Below are 14,874 nucleotides of genomic sequence, written 5' to 3'. Positions count from 1 at the left end.
TTTATTTTATGGATTATTTAATTATAAAATTGCTAAAATATTATAATAATTATATAATATATTCAAATACCTATAAATATACTATGAGATTAAAGTATTGAGCTATAATAACTTCTTGTTAAAAGCTAAAATTAAAAAAAAAAATCATAAAACAATATAGTTACTTATAACATTACATATCTGTATAAATATAAAAACAGTAAACAAACATAAATATTATAGTGAACAAAATTAATGATATATTATAGTAAAAGTTTAAAATAACATACTAACAATAAGTAACAACATGTTTTCCTTTGCAAGTATATATGTATTATACATAAATATTAATAACAATAAATCTATTGTTTAGATCGGCAACACAATAATTTATTAAATGTTATATCACCAAGACGATTTTGCCTTGATGTCAAAACTTGGACAGCACCACTAAATAATCGTTCGACAGGTGCTGATGACGGAAGGGTTGTGTTGTACTTCAAAAATATTTTTTTAACTACAGGATAATTGTTTAATAACTGTAGGTCTTTTTTTTTTAATTTAAATATTTTAACACTTGAACATTTATTTCTTCATCTGGAGAATCATGATTTGAATTTTGATCACATATATTACTATAAAACTCTTTATCACTCTATCATTGTCATCTGCAGTCAGAATTTGAAGTAATTAAAGATAACATTGAATTGCATTCATCGATAAACATTTTTTTACATAGATCTCTATACCTAATAGGTATCCAGTCCATTTTGAATTTTGGATGACTTATTGATGCTATTAAAAAACTTTTGCTTTTTGGTTCACTTAGATTATATTATAAAAAACTAAATCGTTTCTCGAGACTAGTCACAATTGGGAGACTTAACAGTTTTCAATATGTTAACTGGTTGGACTGTATTAACAACTTTCTTAAAGCTAAAAGAGTTGGAGCAACATAACCCAAGAAGCTGTTCTTTTCACCTTGCAATTTATCTAACGAAAACGCCAATGGTTTCATAACATTACAATATTCTTCGATGAATGCCCACTCACTAACTTTTAATTTAGGCAAATGTAATTTTTCAAATAATATACCTACATTTATTTTATGATTAGAAATTTTTTGTGTTGCATCATACAATGAATTCACCCTAATTACCACAAGTTAGGTTAGGTTGGGAACTTACACTTGCAAACGTCATATATTGTGTCTGATGCTGCTGTACTTCTACTGGCCAAATTCCAAAAGTTTGAAAGTTTTTTAAAAGTTGACTTAGAAATTTTGTTGTAATCATTATTAGACATTTTAGAAATATCATTGGCTGCAATTAAATTCAATGTATGTGCACAACATAGCATATGCTGAGGTAAAAAAAAACTGCCATTGTTACCTAGGTTTGATTCGACATTTAGCAAATTATTCAAATTAACTCTTTCCGAATCCAAATCTGAGCAGTCAGATCCACTATCAAAATTTGAACTCTCTGAACTATTTTCATCAAAATTCCCCAAATTACTTGTACTTGCTTCATGAGCTGGAAGAGAAGAGAACACTCTGAATGCTTTACCAAAGTTAGAAGCATTATCTGTGACAATATGTGTTATTTTTGATAGATTAATTTTGTACGTTTTGGCAATTTCTGTTATAACCTCAGTAATATTTTGATAGTTGTGGCTTCCTTTAATACATATACAACCAATGACATATGATTGCCGAAAATATGTTTCCTCATCTATGAAGTGACAAGTCATACCTACAAATGAATCATAATTAATTATAAAATAATAATATTAATAGTGTGCATAAGGAGTAGTGTATACCCATGTAACTACGGTTATTGGCACTCCTTATATCGGCTGTTGCACAAATATGATCATGTTTTGCTATTAAATCAGTTAGCATTGAAACGTATAGTTCATATTTTAAATCTAATTGTTTTGATAACTGTTTTCTGCTTGGAACTATAGCATAATTTGATCCAGTAAGTCCTACAATTAAACTTTTGAAACTTTTTTTTTCACAAGTTCTTAATGGACGCATTTCATTCAAAATATATTCAAATACTAAATCCTTCACCTGAAAATAAAATAACAACAATTAACACACTATAAAAGTGTTATCTAACACTTAAATTATTTACATGTTGGAGGTATTCTATAAAAAGAGCATAATCTTCATAATGATATGTTTTAGGAGATAAAATTATAAAAAAATCTATTTTTCAAATACAGTGTTGACATCAGTAAGTATATAAGTTAGTAATATAAATACTTTGAGCATAACTTAAGATAAAAATGAAATAATATAAAAAATTGTTTTTCTTATAAAAATACAGGTAATTTTAAATGTCGGTATATAATAAATAATAATAATAATTATATTATTAGTTAAGTTACTAAAAATAAAGTTAATTTGTTTATATATTATGTGTGGAGGCATATTATAAATTATTATTTATATTTTAACTTGAGTTATTAGTTGGTTACATATATAAAATTATCACTTATTTTATGGTGGATTTTAAAATTATTCCAGTACTTAGTACATAAAACATATACAAAAAAAACAATTGATAGGCAGGTTAGGTACCAAAGATTTTAGTAGTTCTATAAAATAAACCTACTAAATCTAAAATATAATATAAAATTAACTCTAATATAGAAAGTACTCATTGTGGTGTGTGTTGTAGGTATTATTTTGAATTTAAAGTAACCTATTTGTAAAATTCTTTTAGTTTAATTTTTTGTTTCATCATTCAACTAATACAATAAAAATATATCAAAAGAATAGATTCAACATTTTAAACCAATATGTTTTGAATAAAATATATATTATACTCTTTAAAGTAATTAAAAGGCTAGTATGTATATTGATTTATTTTTTTTAATGACATGGATAAAACTTATTAAAATTTATCTTTGAAAACATATTTGCTACATAGTAAAATTAGGTAACTAGTTTAGTAAGGATAGTATTATCACAGGTTAGATTATAAAACTAAAATTAAAGTTAGTTTCATATAATCTGTATTCTGTGATATTATAGTACCTAACTAAGTATTAAACTACAGTAAATATAAGCACAAATTGCTATTGGTTTGACATTATTGATTATTTTATGGTAAATAAATTAGAAAAAAGGTGGATAAGTGGATGTCGCTCTGCTGTACAGTAGGTTACAAGTAGGTCACTGTAATGGATGGTGTTAAATTTGAATTCAATGATATAATATCATTGTATAAGAAAAACGATTCTGAGCGAAAACGGTCAGTCAGCCTATGATATTACCAAGTATATTTGATGATATTATTGTGAATAAAGTAATTTATAAATAACCTATTTACGTGGAGCCTTGTTTTCAATTTTCAATCCTTAGCTATAAAAGTTGAACATTTTATAAATTTTTAACTACAAAATAATTATTAAATTATAAATTTGATAAATTCTGTCCAAATTTGATCTTTAAATGCTTATAAAAAAAAACTGTGCCTATGTATTTTCAATATTTTTCAACTGCTATTGTAAAAATATATCAGGAGTCTTGTATTAAATTTTTACACTTTTTGGCCCAACAGATAAAACTTTATTGATATTTATAGAAAAAAAAACTAAAAAAATTGAAAACTGAAAATGCCCGTAAACAGCTCAAAAAGTGTCAAAATATTTTCAAAATTGTATGGTGTATAGGAAATGCTAATATAAACATTCAGTGAAATTTTCATGTATCTACAGTTATTCGTTTTTGAATTACAAGAAAATAAGGAAATCGGTACATGAGAAATCGAGTGAATATCTAATGTTGTAAAAATATGAATTTAAAACGCTCATAAAAATTTAATTTGACTTTCTTGTAGAAATTTTTTTTTTGATAAAGTTAGACAAACTTATGAGGAATCTTGTATTAGATTTTAAAATCTTAGATTTAAAAAGAAAATTTTTTATGAATTTCTAACTCAAAATAATTTGCAAATTTTCGTGATTTTTCCGTATTTTTTCAAGATTTGAACTTTAAACGTGTATAAAAAAAAACTGTGACTAAGGATTTTTAATTTTTTTCATCTGCCTTTGAAACAATAACCTAGGAGCCTTCTATTAAATTTTCAAGCTTTTTTACCCAACAAATAAAATTTTATTGATATTTATAGAAAAAAAATTTAAAAAAACTGAAAACTGACAATGTCCGTAAACAGTTCAAAAAAAGTCAAATTATTTTCAAAATTGTATTGTGTATAGAAAATGCAAATATAAACAACCAGTGAAAATTTCATGCATCTACGGTCATTTGTTTTAGAGTTACACCAATAACCAAAATCGATTTTGTTAAAAATCGATTTTGCGTAAAAATTCCCGTTTTTCCTTAATTTTTCTTTTGTTTTTCACATCGCTTTTGAAAACTACTGGGAAATTAAAATTTTGACCTCCCCAATGCACCAACGATATTCACTTTCCCATCGAACAAGATACTGAAGTCGAAAATCGAAGCATTATTTCGACTACTTATCGTGTACACAGACACAAAAAAAAAAAAAATAAAAAAAAAAAATAAAAAAAAAAAAACACACATCATTGTAAAATCAATACATTCATCGTTTCACTCAGAATCTAAAATCTGAACTAATAATTACCATGTCTTTATTAATTTTTTTTTGGACGAACATCAACAATTTTTTGGTTTGGATAACATTTGAACTTTTTTTACTTCTGGCTATTTTCACTTTCGGCATTAATACTGGATGTTGAGTCTATAAACAAGTAATTGGAACATTAATTAATAATTGTAGGTAGATAATTGTTATAATTGTAGGTGGGAACCAGCCAACGGGTAATTCATAAATACAAAATATGATACAGTTTGTTCTTAATATTCCTTGACTCCTTGTAAATTGTGATTTAATATTATTGATATGTAGGAACTAATAAGAAATTAACCTAAATGTTTTGATTAAAAAAAAATTTGTTTAAAAAACTTACTTTAATATGGATTAATAAGTTGCCACTCGATTTTGTTGACGCACTTATCTTTTTATGACAGGTCACACAAGATGCCATTATTTTATTACCATTGGTCGATAACAGTTTGTAAAATTCGTCAAATAAATATAGAAACAGTGAACAATTTTGTGGTACATTTTCTGTTGATGATGTTGGTGAAATGTCAGTACCAGTTATCAAATTATCAACGTTTTCATCCGTTTGTAGACGAACTCTTTTGGTCTTTGGTAACAATCCATTACAAAATATAAAATATTTCACCAATAAAATAAAATTGAAAGTAATAGACAAAATTATGAAAAATAATAACACTGTGAAAACTGAACACGTTGAGTAACGAGAGTGCGCTGCGTAGTGCGTACAGTACGGGTTTGTAATAAATAACGGACGTTTCACGCCAATTATTTATTTTTTTTGTACAATATTATGTAGACACAACAAAGTAAGAATTCATAGAATCAGGGTCCGGTTGTGAAAATTATTTATAGTACTTGATTACCCGATGGACATAATTTATAAATAAATATAGAATATGAGGCAGTCGATGGAGAATGATCAATTTCTGTATACAGCATATTATTATTAAATATTAATTATTAATATTGTATAAGATTAAAATATTGCTATTTTCTTATCGACAATATTATTTCTGTATTTTAGTAGTATTTATAAAACATCCGCCGCGCAGCCGCAACAATAACCAGTTTCGACCTATCATAGAACAATATAGAAGCGAAAATCGATCAACTGATTCGGTTTACGTTTACCTATAACCTGAAGTCTGAACCTAGGAAACGAGCCCGTAAACCAACATGATGTTAGATCCTTGTTTACCCGTAGAACCTATGGTGATTGGTGGCATAGAGTATAATCTATGTAATATGTATGGTACCTCTGGTTCTAATTCTTGTAAAGGCTCTTTCGGCGTTCGTAAATAGTAAATCCGAAATCGTAATACAAGCGTGAGACTTCCCCGTATCGTATGGCGTATTAATTATAAATAATTCGCATCTCCCATGCATATTGACATAATAAATCGTCATTATTCCACAGATAGTAGTATATTATAATATCTGTGCATTATTCGTAATTAATAATAAATGCTATGTAAAACTATTTTAGAACCAATTTTTGCAAGTAATACAAATGAGATTTCTTATTAAGTTGTTTATTTTATATTGAATGATAATATTGTAAAATAGTTATTACTAATTATTAGCTACGGATTTTGTGAATTATCTAGATGGCTATAATTTTTATCTAGATGTAAATTAGATGTCAATTTTATTTTTTATCTAGATAAGATAAAGATATGAAATTTTTATCTAGATAACATATCTAGATAAATGTATCTAGATCACGGCCTTAGAAGATAAGGTCGGGACACTTCCCTATTTAACAACGTTAATCAATTCGGTCGCTTAGAGAGGAAAAAATTTTATAAAATGTCCTATTTTAGTTGAGTATTTCGCCGCTAATTTATTAGGCACCTCGGTCTGAACTTTATTGAGGTAATGAATAAAGTTAAAAATATTTTAGCGGCAAACGAAAATTAAACATCACAATAAATTATTATTATCGTAATTGAAATTAGAAAACAAAAATATTGTATTATACAGAGTGATTCACCAAGCATGCTCACCCCTATTTTTTCCTTTAATAATTAACTCAAAAACTACCAGTACGAATTTTGATTTTGATACGTGAAAAATTTCAGAAAAATTATCCACTGTATAATTTACAGTTGAAAAGGGGTTGTTCTCATTTGAAAAGCTGAAGTTTATATCTCCACTGAACATGCTTGGTGAATCATCCGGTATATTTAATAATATAGAGCCATAAATAGATATTAATTTGTAATTTGTATACGGACATGGAAATATAGAAATAACCCACGGACGATTAATACATCCAAATATAACTTTCTTCTATTTGATTAAAAATATTGAACAAAAATTTAAAAAATATTGTAATTCACCTTATGTTTTTGATTTGATTTTAGAAGAAATATTGAGTGAACACAAATTAAGTTTCCCATGTTCTACCCATGCCACTGATATAATTTCTTTCGTAGTTATATATTACATACGTATGAGAATGAGGCAGTTTTCCCAACAAGTAAATCATAAAAATAAAAAATTGAATCGTAATGAAAAAAAAATTGCTAAGTTATATTCGACATAATACATGAAAGTATCTATACTGCACCAAACGTTGAAATTGTACTATAAATATTTGTAAATATTAAAACAATAAAATATAATATGGTTAATTATTAAAGTAAATCATTATTTATTATCATCAATTTATTTATTTATTTTATTTAGTTAATACTTAATTATTAATTGGTGACCGGTTTTAGATTCTGAGATCTGAGCGCCGAGCGGAGCGATGTTTTTTTAAATTTGTAACAATGTTGCCACTCTGCAGCCGATGACCGATGGTAAGTTGGTAAATAGGAAAATGCAGAAAGTTGGAACAGAAGCGCTATTAAAATAGCGGATTAAATAAGTACTAAAATGTCCTCTGTAAGTGGGCACAATAATAAGCAAAGAGTCTCCCTAACCTAACCTAACCTAACCTTATCTTCTAAGGCCGTGATCTAGATAAATTTATCTAAAGCACAACACTGTTAATTTGTTATCAATAAAACAATACCCATACCAAGGATAATAATTAATAGGTGTGGACAGTAATATCGTTTGTATGAACGACGGAATGTATAATCCACCGTTCATATACAATCGCTGATAATATAACCAATCATCGATATTTAAAGATTATACATCGCGTGACAAAGTGATACATTTTTTAATGATACTCAAGGAGATATGAGATATTATTGATAAGATTTTGAACTGAACCTTTAAATTTTCTGAACTTTAGGACGTCTTTAAGTTTATTATTTTAATCAATGTTGAATCGTTCTACAAATCTAGACCAATTTACCATGAATCAATATAATTAAATATCGTTTGAATACAAGCTTTTTAATAGTCCATTATATAATATTTCAAAACTATTGTTTAATATTATTATGAGAGTTTAACCAGGGACCTGCAGTCGTATGAAAGGGAGTTTACCACCAATTGCGCATTTCCACCCACACAGCATTTTGAAGTACTTGAATAATGAATATTTGACTGAAAATATTGTATAAATATTTTCTTCATGATAACATACTATATGCTTGCATAAAAATGTCGACTAAATATTTTTATAAAGTTTCCATGAAAATGTTTTTTGAAAATATATGATTAAAATGTTTTGTATTTTTCCAAATATGAACTTCTTGGCCAAAGAATATAACTTAAATATTTCCTAATTATTTACGCGACTTTATTTTACAATAATAAGAAAATATTAAAATGCTGTTTGGGCATTCACGCACAAAACATTATTTTAATATTATGTAAATAATTACGCACAAAACAATTTCAACTGTCCCGTTGATTGATCAGTTGAGAATAGTCATTTTCAGGGTTGATAGATCAATTTTGCTAAATAGTATAGCCGACAGCCATTTAAATTTAAATTATGTAAAAATAATATTGATGTTATTAAGTACAGCTTCTCAACAAATAATAAAATGGGACCAAGATAGTATAGTAACGAAGACGGACACCCAATAAGCGCTAGCTGTTAAATTAATAGTTTAAATAATATTTTGCTATTTATCCATGATAAATAAACTGTAGTAGTAAATAAAGTAGTAAATAAAAAAATATTAATTATTTTAAGTCTTTATTAAAATAAAATGAGTCACTCATAATCAATAGAACAATATATGATTTTCAATTATTTTAATATATTATAGTTTCTGTGGAATATATAATTCCGTCGTAAAAACGTTAAGGAAAAACTTAAAAATAAGCGCAAATGGTACACTAATTCAAATGTTGTTTTAGTTGCAACTGACCAGCTGAAAGCTTAATTTTATGAATAATACAGATTCATTTACAAAACCGTTCATCATGTCAAGTATTTTTGTAGAACCACAAAATTGTTAATAAATTAGAACATTTTTGACGCATAGGTAATCTATAAAATACAAAATATTTGAACCGGTGGAGTAAAATAACAAAAATTAAATTTATAATTAGGTTTATGATATTTTATAATGAATCTAAAATAAAATGTGAAACTTCTAAATTAGATAATATCACAATTTATAGGTATATAATCTAAAGAGATTAAAGTATAAAATATATTTTCTAGTATAATATATAAGTACATTTGAATAATTACTTCAGTAGTATTTTATTTTTATTACCTTCTTTACTTTGAAATCGCTTTTTTATACAATTTGAATATTATATGTACCAGGATATTATACAACATAAAAACTGTAATACACAGTAATTTTTTGTCTTTTAACTATTCACTATATTTAAATTTAATGTTTGACTATCAATTTAGTTGTTACACTAGATAAAAAAAAGATTTTATTTCAAAAATAAAATCGTCCTAAAAATAAAAATAAAATTACCAGCATAAGTACCTAATTTATTATAATTGCTGACAGTTAAATTATTAAAATATAAAAATAATAATAATGTTATAACGATGAAATATAAGCTTTATAGGTTGGTTTATAAAAGTAAGAAATGCTTTTCAATTCAACTAATTATCACTACATTAAAAAAAAAAATAGACAAAAGTAGTAGGTGCCACTTATATAAGGTTAATAAATAATAATAAAGTACAATTTATAAAGATTAAATGTAAATATTATATTATTTCATATTAATTAAAATTAAATTGAATTAATGGACTCCAAGAAAACGTCTCAACGGAAAATAATGTGTAATTTAGTTTTTTGAAATTATTACATATTTATTTGTTACTAAACATTTTTTTAAATCGAAATACCTGTTAGGAAATTATTCTTAAATATTTGAATAAATTTAGCTAATTAAAATAATTCTAAATTCTAACATATAATTATTATATGTACCTATTTATTAATTGATAACAATTATATTATTAGTTATTAGTTCACTCATTCAATATATCTTATTATAACATGTATTATCAATTACAAAAAAGGCACAATACAAATTATTATTCACTTTAGTAAACGAATTAAAGTAAAATTAAGTAATTAGTTTTCTGTATAGGTATCAGATGCTTACAAAATATGTAAGTAGGTAATAAACAGTTAATGAGTACCACATTACAGCTAAATAAATGCATTGAAACAAAGGTAAAAGTTAGGTAAGGATGTATTATGCGATTATTATTATTTAGGTAGTGGTCAATTAAACAGTTTTTACTTATACTTGATAGATCAATTGTTTATACTTTATACAGATGTAATATTAAAATATAGAGGACATAATATTTACAATATGCATAGAAATGTTAAAAAAAAAACACGACGAAAAATTAAAAAATCATTGTCAAACGATATATTTTATTTTTGTATGTCTATAATATGAATGTTCGAAATGCAATAAAAAATTATCTTTTTGATGATTTCGATTATACATATTATTACATAATTTGCTTTATTTTTGACTTAATATTTTAAACAAAGTGTCTGGTATCCATAATGGTTAAAAAATTAAAAAATGCAACTAGATATTTTTCTTCTGCAAGGACAAATGAGAAATCAATGAATCATAGATATGTTTTTTCTTTATTGTTGATTTACGTTGTTATGGCAATAAACAAAATGTTACCCAAAATCAGTTATAAAACAAAAAGTTTTATCCATCCAAAAAACTACATCGATGTTAAAATTAATTATATCTTCACACTATAAACAAAAATATGTTTTTATATTATTATATTGATAGTGTTACATATAATTAAAGTAAAAACATAAAAACGATGCAAACGAAGCCAGACGTGGTTAAAATATATTAGTTTTATAAGTAACAATTTGACAAAGAAAATCTTTATTGTTTGTAAGAGTATAACATTTTGAAGAAAACTTATATCATTAAATTGCAGTTTATAAATAAAATTGTTAGCTTTAATATTGGTATTTAAAAGTTTTTAGTTATATTTAAAAGACAAATATATAAATAATCTTTAAGCAAACTAATACTTATAAAATAATTTTGAAAATACTTTATTTTACCCCAATATTTTTTTTTTTTAAAACTATATCATGTTTATAATATGTGAACATTTTAAGTTAGTGATTTTAATTTTCTAAAATACAACAACATAATTAAACTTGATTTTGTTCAATACGGAAATATAATAATAATTGCATTACTTTTTAGTTTTTTTTTCTTATTAACTGGTAATTTTTCAACAAACTCAATGAAAATATCGTACACAAAATACAATTTCCACACTTATGCCAACTAAAAAAACTTTATATCTACAGATATATATTACACACGAAACTTTTGGAATCTAGTCGAATAGAATTAGATAATAGTGTAAAGCAGAATTTATAATTTAAAATTTTAACGATATTAATTTTATTTCAGTAGATATAAAAGATTAAAGCTAATATCGATTTATAGAAATATGTACAAACAACATCACTAATAATATAATTGATCAAAACGAATAAATCAGGTTTACTCGAATAAGAACAAATCTTGTATTGATTTTTTCATCAACAAGTTAAAAGGCAGTTAAGTCCCTCTCCAAATTAAATATTTATACGTGAAAATATTATAAAACAATAGGTACCTTTAACTATCTACAACTGTCGTAATACATAATAAAATATGTATGTGTAAAAACAACAATAGTGTCATTATATTATTAACAAATTGTTGAGAGGACGAATACAGTGATACAATTCTTTGTACTAATAATACGATGATTACAGCTTACGGGTTGTGTATAATAATATATAATATCATCATAGTAAAAGCACGGAATACGAAAAATTATTTCATCGCTCTAGGACCTAGACCAAGATCACGTAACCAGATATTATTAAAACAACCATGGTCGAAAATCTACGACAAGATTACGTTTACTGTCGTAATAAATTGACCGTGGGTACTCACATATTATTATATATATCATATATGAAGACTAGATGCTAATCAGAATAATAATAATATCAAACGCACCAACAGAAATATTAATGTTTCGAGTATAGGCCACGTGGCTACTAGGTAAGAGCACAACTACTAGGCAAGTCATAACTCAAAATTATAATAACACAGTAGGTATCCTTTTTGGTTGTATATTTACACGATTCTTTAATGCCTTGTATTTCTATCAACACATAATATTGCCCACATGTACATGCACGTGCACCGCTACGTATATATAATGCAATGTGTGTGTGTGTGTGTTCAAGAGCAATTATTGTGACGTTATATAATGCAGGTGTAAATATAATATTTTCGGCGAATAATCGTCTGAATTCATCAATATAGGACATAGGTTAGGTATATATTATTATATATATAGTAGATGGTTATTTTTTTCGTAAAATCCCACACACCGAGCCGGTACCTACGAGAAAACACACCAGTAAATTTTCGATGGTTAAAAATATTATTGACCCCTGTGAAACAAAAACGTTGCAGGCGCCCTGCATTATATCTGATTCACTTTATGCTGGGAAAATAAATCCTTTGGCGTGAGCGTACGAAAATAAAACTATTATTTTCCCTTCTTTTCTTTCTGTGCGGCAACAATATAATAATTTTTACAGACAACATGCGAACGTCGTCGTCGTACCTACCCCTACGCTCTAGGCGAAAATGTGCGGAGAAAACGGTGCCCCGGTCGTCGCTACATTATACTGTTCTGGCGGCGGTGTGAGATGGAACTTGACGGGGGGAGAGGGCGCAGTGGGCAGGGTCCGAGTAGACAATCCGGCGGCGCCGCAAACTACCGACGACCCTCTTGTGCTCTGGCACTATAGTGTTTCACCGCCCAAGTGACATCCAAAAGGTCGAGGAAATAATGTGTATATATATAATATATAGCCCCTCGCACACACTCTGCGCGCTCACACGGTTTGTTCCTTCGCTGTGACTCGACTTTAAAATAATACTGCGCGGAAGCGATAATGTGGTGTTGTACTCTACTGGCTAAAGTGTACTATCCATTTTATTGTAATGAGAGAAAACAAATTTAATTAGCGTTGCAAATCAAGAAAGAAAAACACTAAAAGAAAAAATATTCCAACTCGTTAGAACTCATGAATAAACTGAACAACTGCAATATTGGTGTAAATAAAAACTTTTTATATTTTATCCACAATATTATTGTTTATTTGACGTCCTTGTGAATTACCATACACTATATTATTATGAATTATTCTTATATCAAAATTTTTTATAAGTATACGATATTCGTTTTAGTTATACTTTTTTATCAAAAAATAGGTACATTATATTGTTTTCAAGAAATAGTCGTTGCATATAAATTTCGTCTAAAAAATAGTCGAAATATCTTTTTCTCACGAATTGCTTGTACATAGTAGTAGTTTGTACATTATTGTCATATTATATTCCATGTATCTTTTGATTTATAAGAACACTTCGCAGCTTAACATAATTATATTTTAACAATTCTGTACATTTTTTAAGATATCAATAATGTGGAAGATGTTAGGGTAAGCTGAATAAAACACACTATTTAGTATTTACTCTTAAACCTGGGGTGGAAAGATACACAACTGTTAGTAGATCCAGACATCTTAGTACTAGGTATACCTATTGATAATGATAACAATGCCCATATAGACGATAGCAAATCACATTTAGGGATTATATAATATTGTGTGTAATATGTATAATCTGATTAAGTAAGAGGTGACAGGGTCAAAGTAAAGGAGTCAACGCATTACAATCTAAAATTAAAAACTTAACCTAATTAAATGCATCATGTATAATGTGAATTAATTTAACATTAAATCATTATTGAATTCAAATGTGAATTGCATGTGCAGCAATAAAATGTTTTTATCTTTTATATTTTATTCGTAAGTATACAATTGTATTATAAGATAACCGTACTGTCTCCAAGTTTAAGCGGACAACCGAATAGTTAAGCGTTTTATTATATAATATAGGAATCATGGAAAGTATGACTTGGGTTATAATATTATTTATTTGGCCACAACGTATCATATTATTATACTATGCTAATTATTAGTAATTAAAAATTAACGATTAGAATTTATTAGAATGAAAGATAAAGCTGTAAAATCGTTTCGTCCCTTGTGCAGGTACACAATATAATTAGTGACGTTATAACTATCTAAAATACTCCACGTCTGCACATTTTTTAAATAATGTGATGGTTTTAAATATTTTAGCAATGATTATAAAATGTAAAATATATTTTTACAATTTCTAGTCAAATGATAATATTAATGAAATATAACATCTGAGGCTGGATGTCTTTAAATTTGAAAGCAATTAAAAACCATTTCGGTTTGTTAAAACATTTGTCAACATTTGATAAGTTATTTATACTGAGTACCTACTACTGGACACATCAGAATTAAATTTACATTTTGGACAGACTTTTATTGTACAATTTGTATTTTCATTGCTCAACTAAAAATATCAATTATTATGTAAAATAATGTAAATTGTGTAATTATATTATACTATTTGATTAATATATTTACATTCATCATAAAAAAAAATTAAAAAATTAAATTATCATTTCATTTAAAAAAAAAAAAATGCATAATTCAATTCAGTCTTGTCATTATTTATTATTTAATATAATTATAACATACTAATAGAAAGTCCAGAAGTCTAGTATCATACTTCAACAACCAGTTTTTGACTTCCAATTAAATAAGGAATTTATACCTAATTAAGATTTTATCATATAATTTGCAACTTAGTATTAAATTATTATACATAAATATATTTCATGCATTTGCGTCCAAAAAATGAAATAACTAATAAGTTTAATACGTAGGTACCATGTTATATAAAGTCTATATAG

The 14,874-nt window shown here is 26.3% G+C and overlaps 1 protein-coding gene across 1 annotated transcript; it reads right to left on the bottom strand.

Annotated features, from left to right (window-relative positions):
• Positions 1-295: 295 nt before the first annotated feature.
• On the bottom strand, positions 296-5,327 carry LOC132951009 (uncharacterized). Its single transcript, XM_061022669.1, has 4 exons — positions 4,951-5,327; positions 4,605-4,721; positions 1,801-2,056; positions 296-1,733 (listed from the first exon to the last, which is right to left on the bottom strand). The coding sequence occupies exons 1-4, from the start codon at positions 5,026-5,028 to the stop codon at positions 1,150-1,152; spliced, it is 1,035 nt and encodes a 344-aa protein (XP_060878652.1). The 5' UTR covers positions 5,029-5,327; the 3' UTR covers positions 296-1,149.
• Between the last annotated feature and the right edge of the window lie 9,547 nt (positions 5,328-14,874).

Source organism: Metopolophium dirhodum, chromosome 8, assembly GCF_019925205.1.
Source record: "Metopolophium dirhodum isolate CAU chromosome 8, ASM1992520v1, whole genome shotgun sequence".
NCBI lineage: Eukaryota > Metazoa > Arthropoda > Insecta > Hemiptera > Aphididae > Metopolophium > Metopolophium dirhodum.
This window is presented reverse-complemented; position numbering and strand designations above follow the sequence as displayed.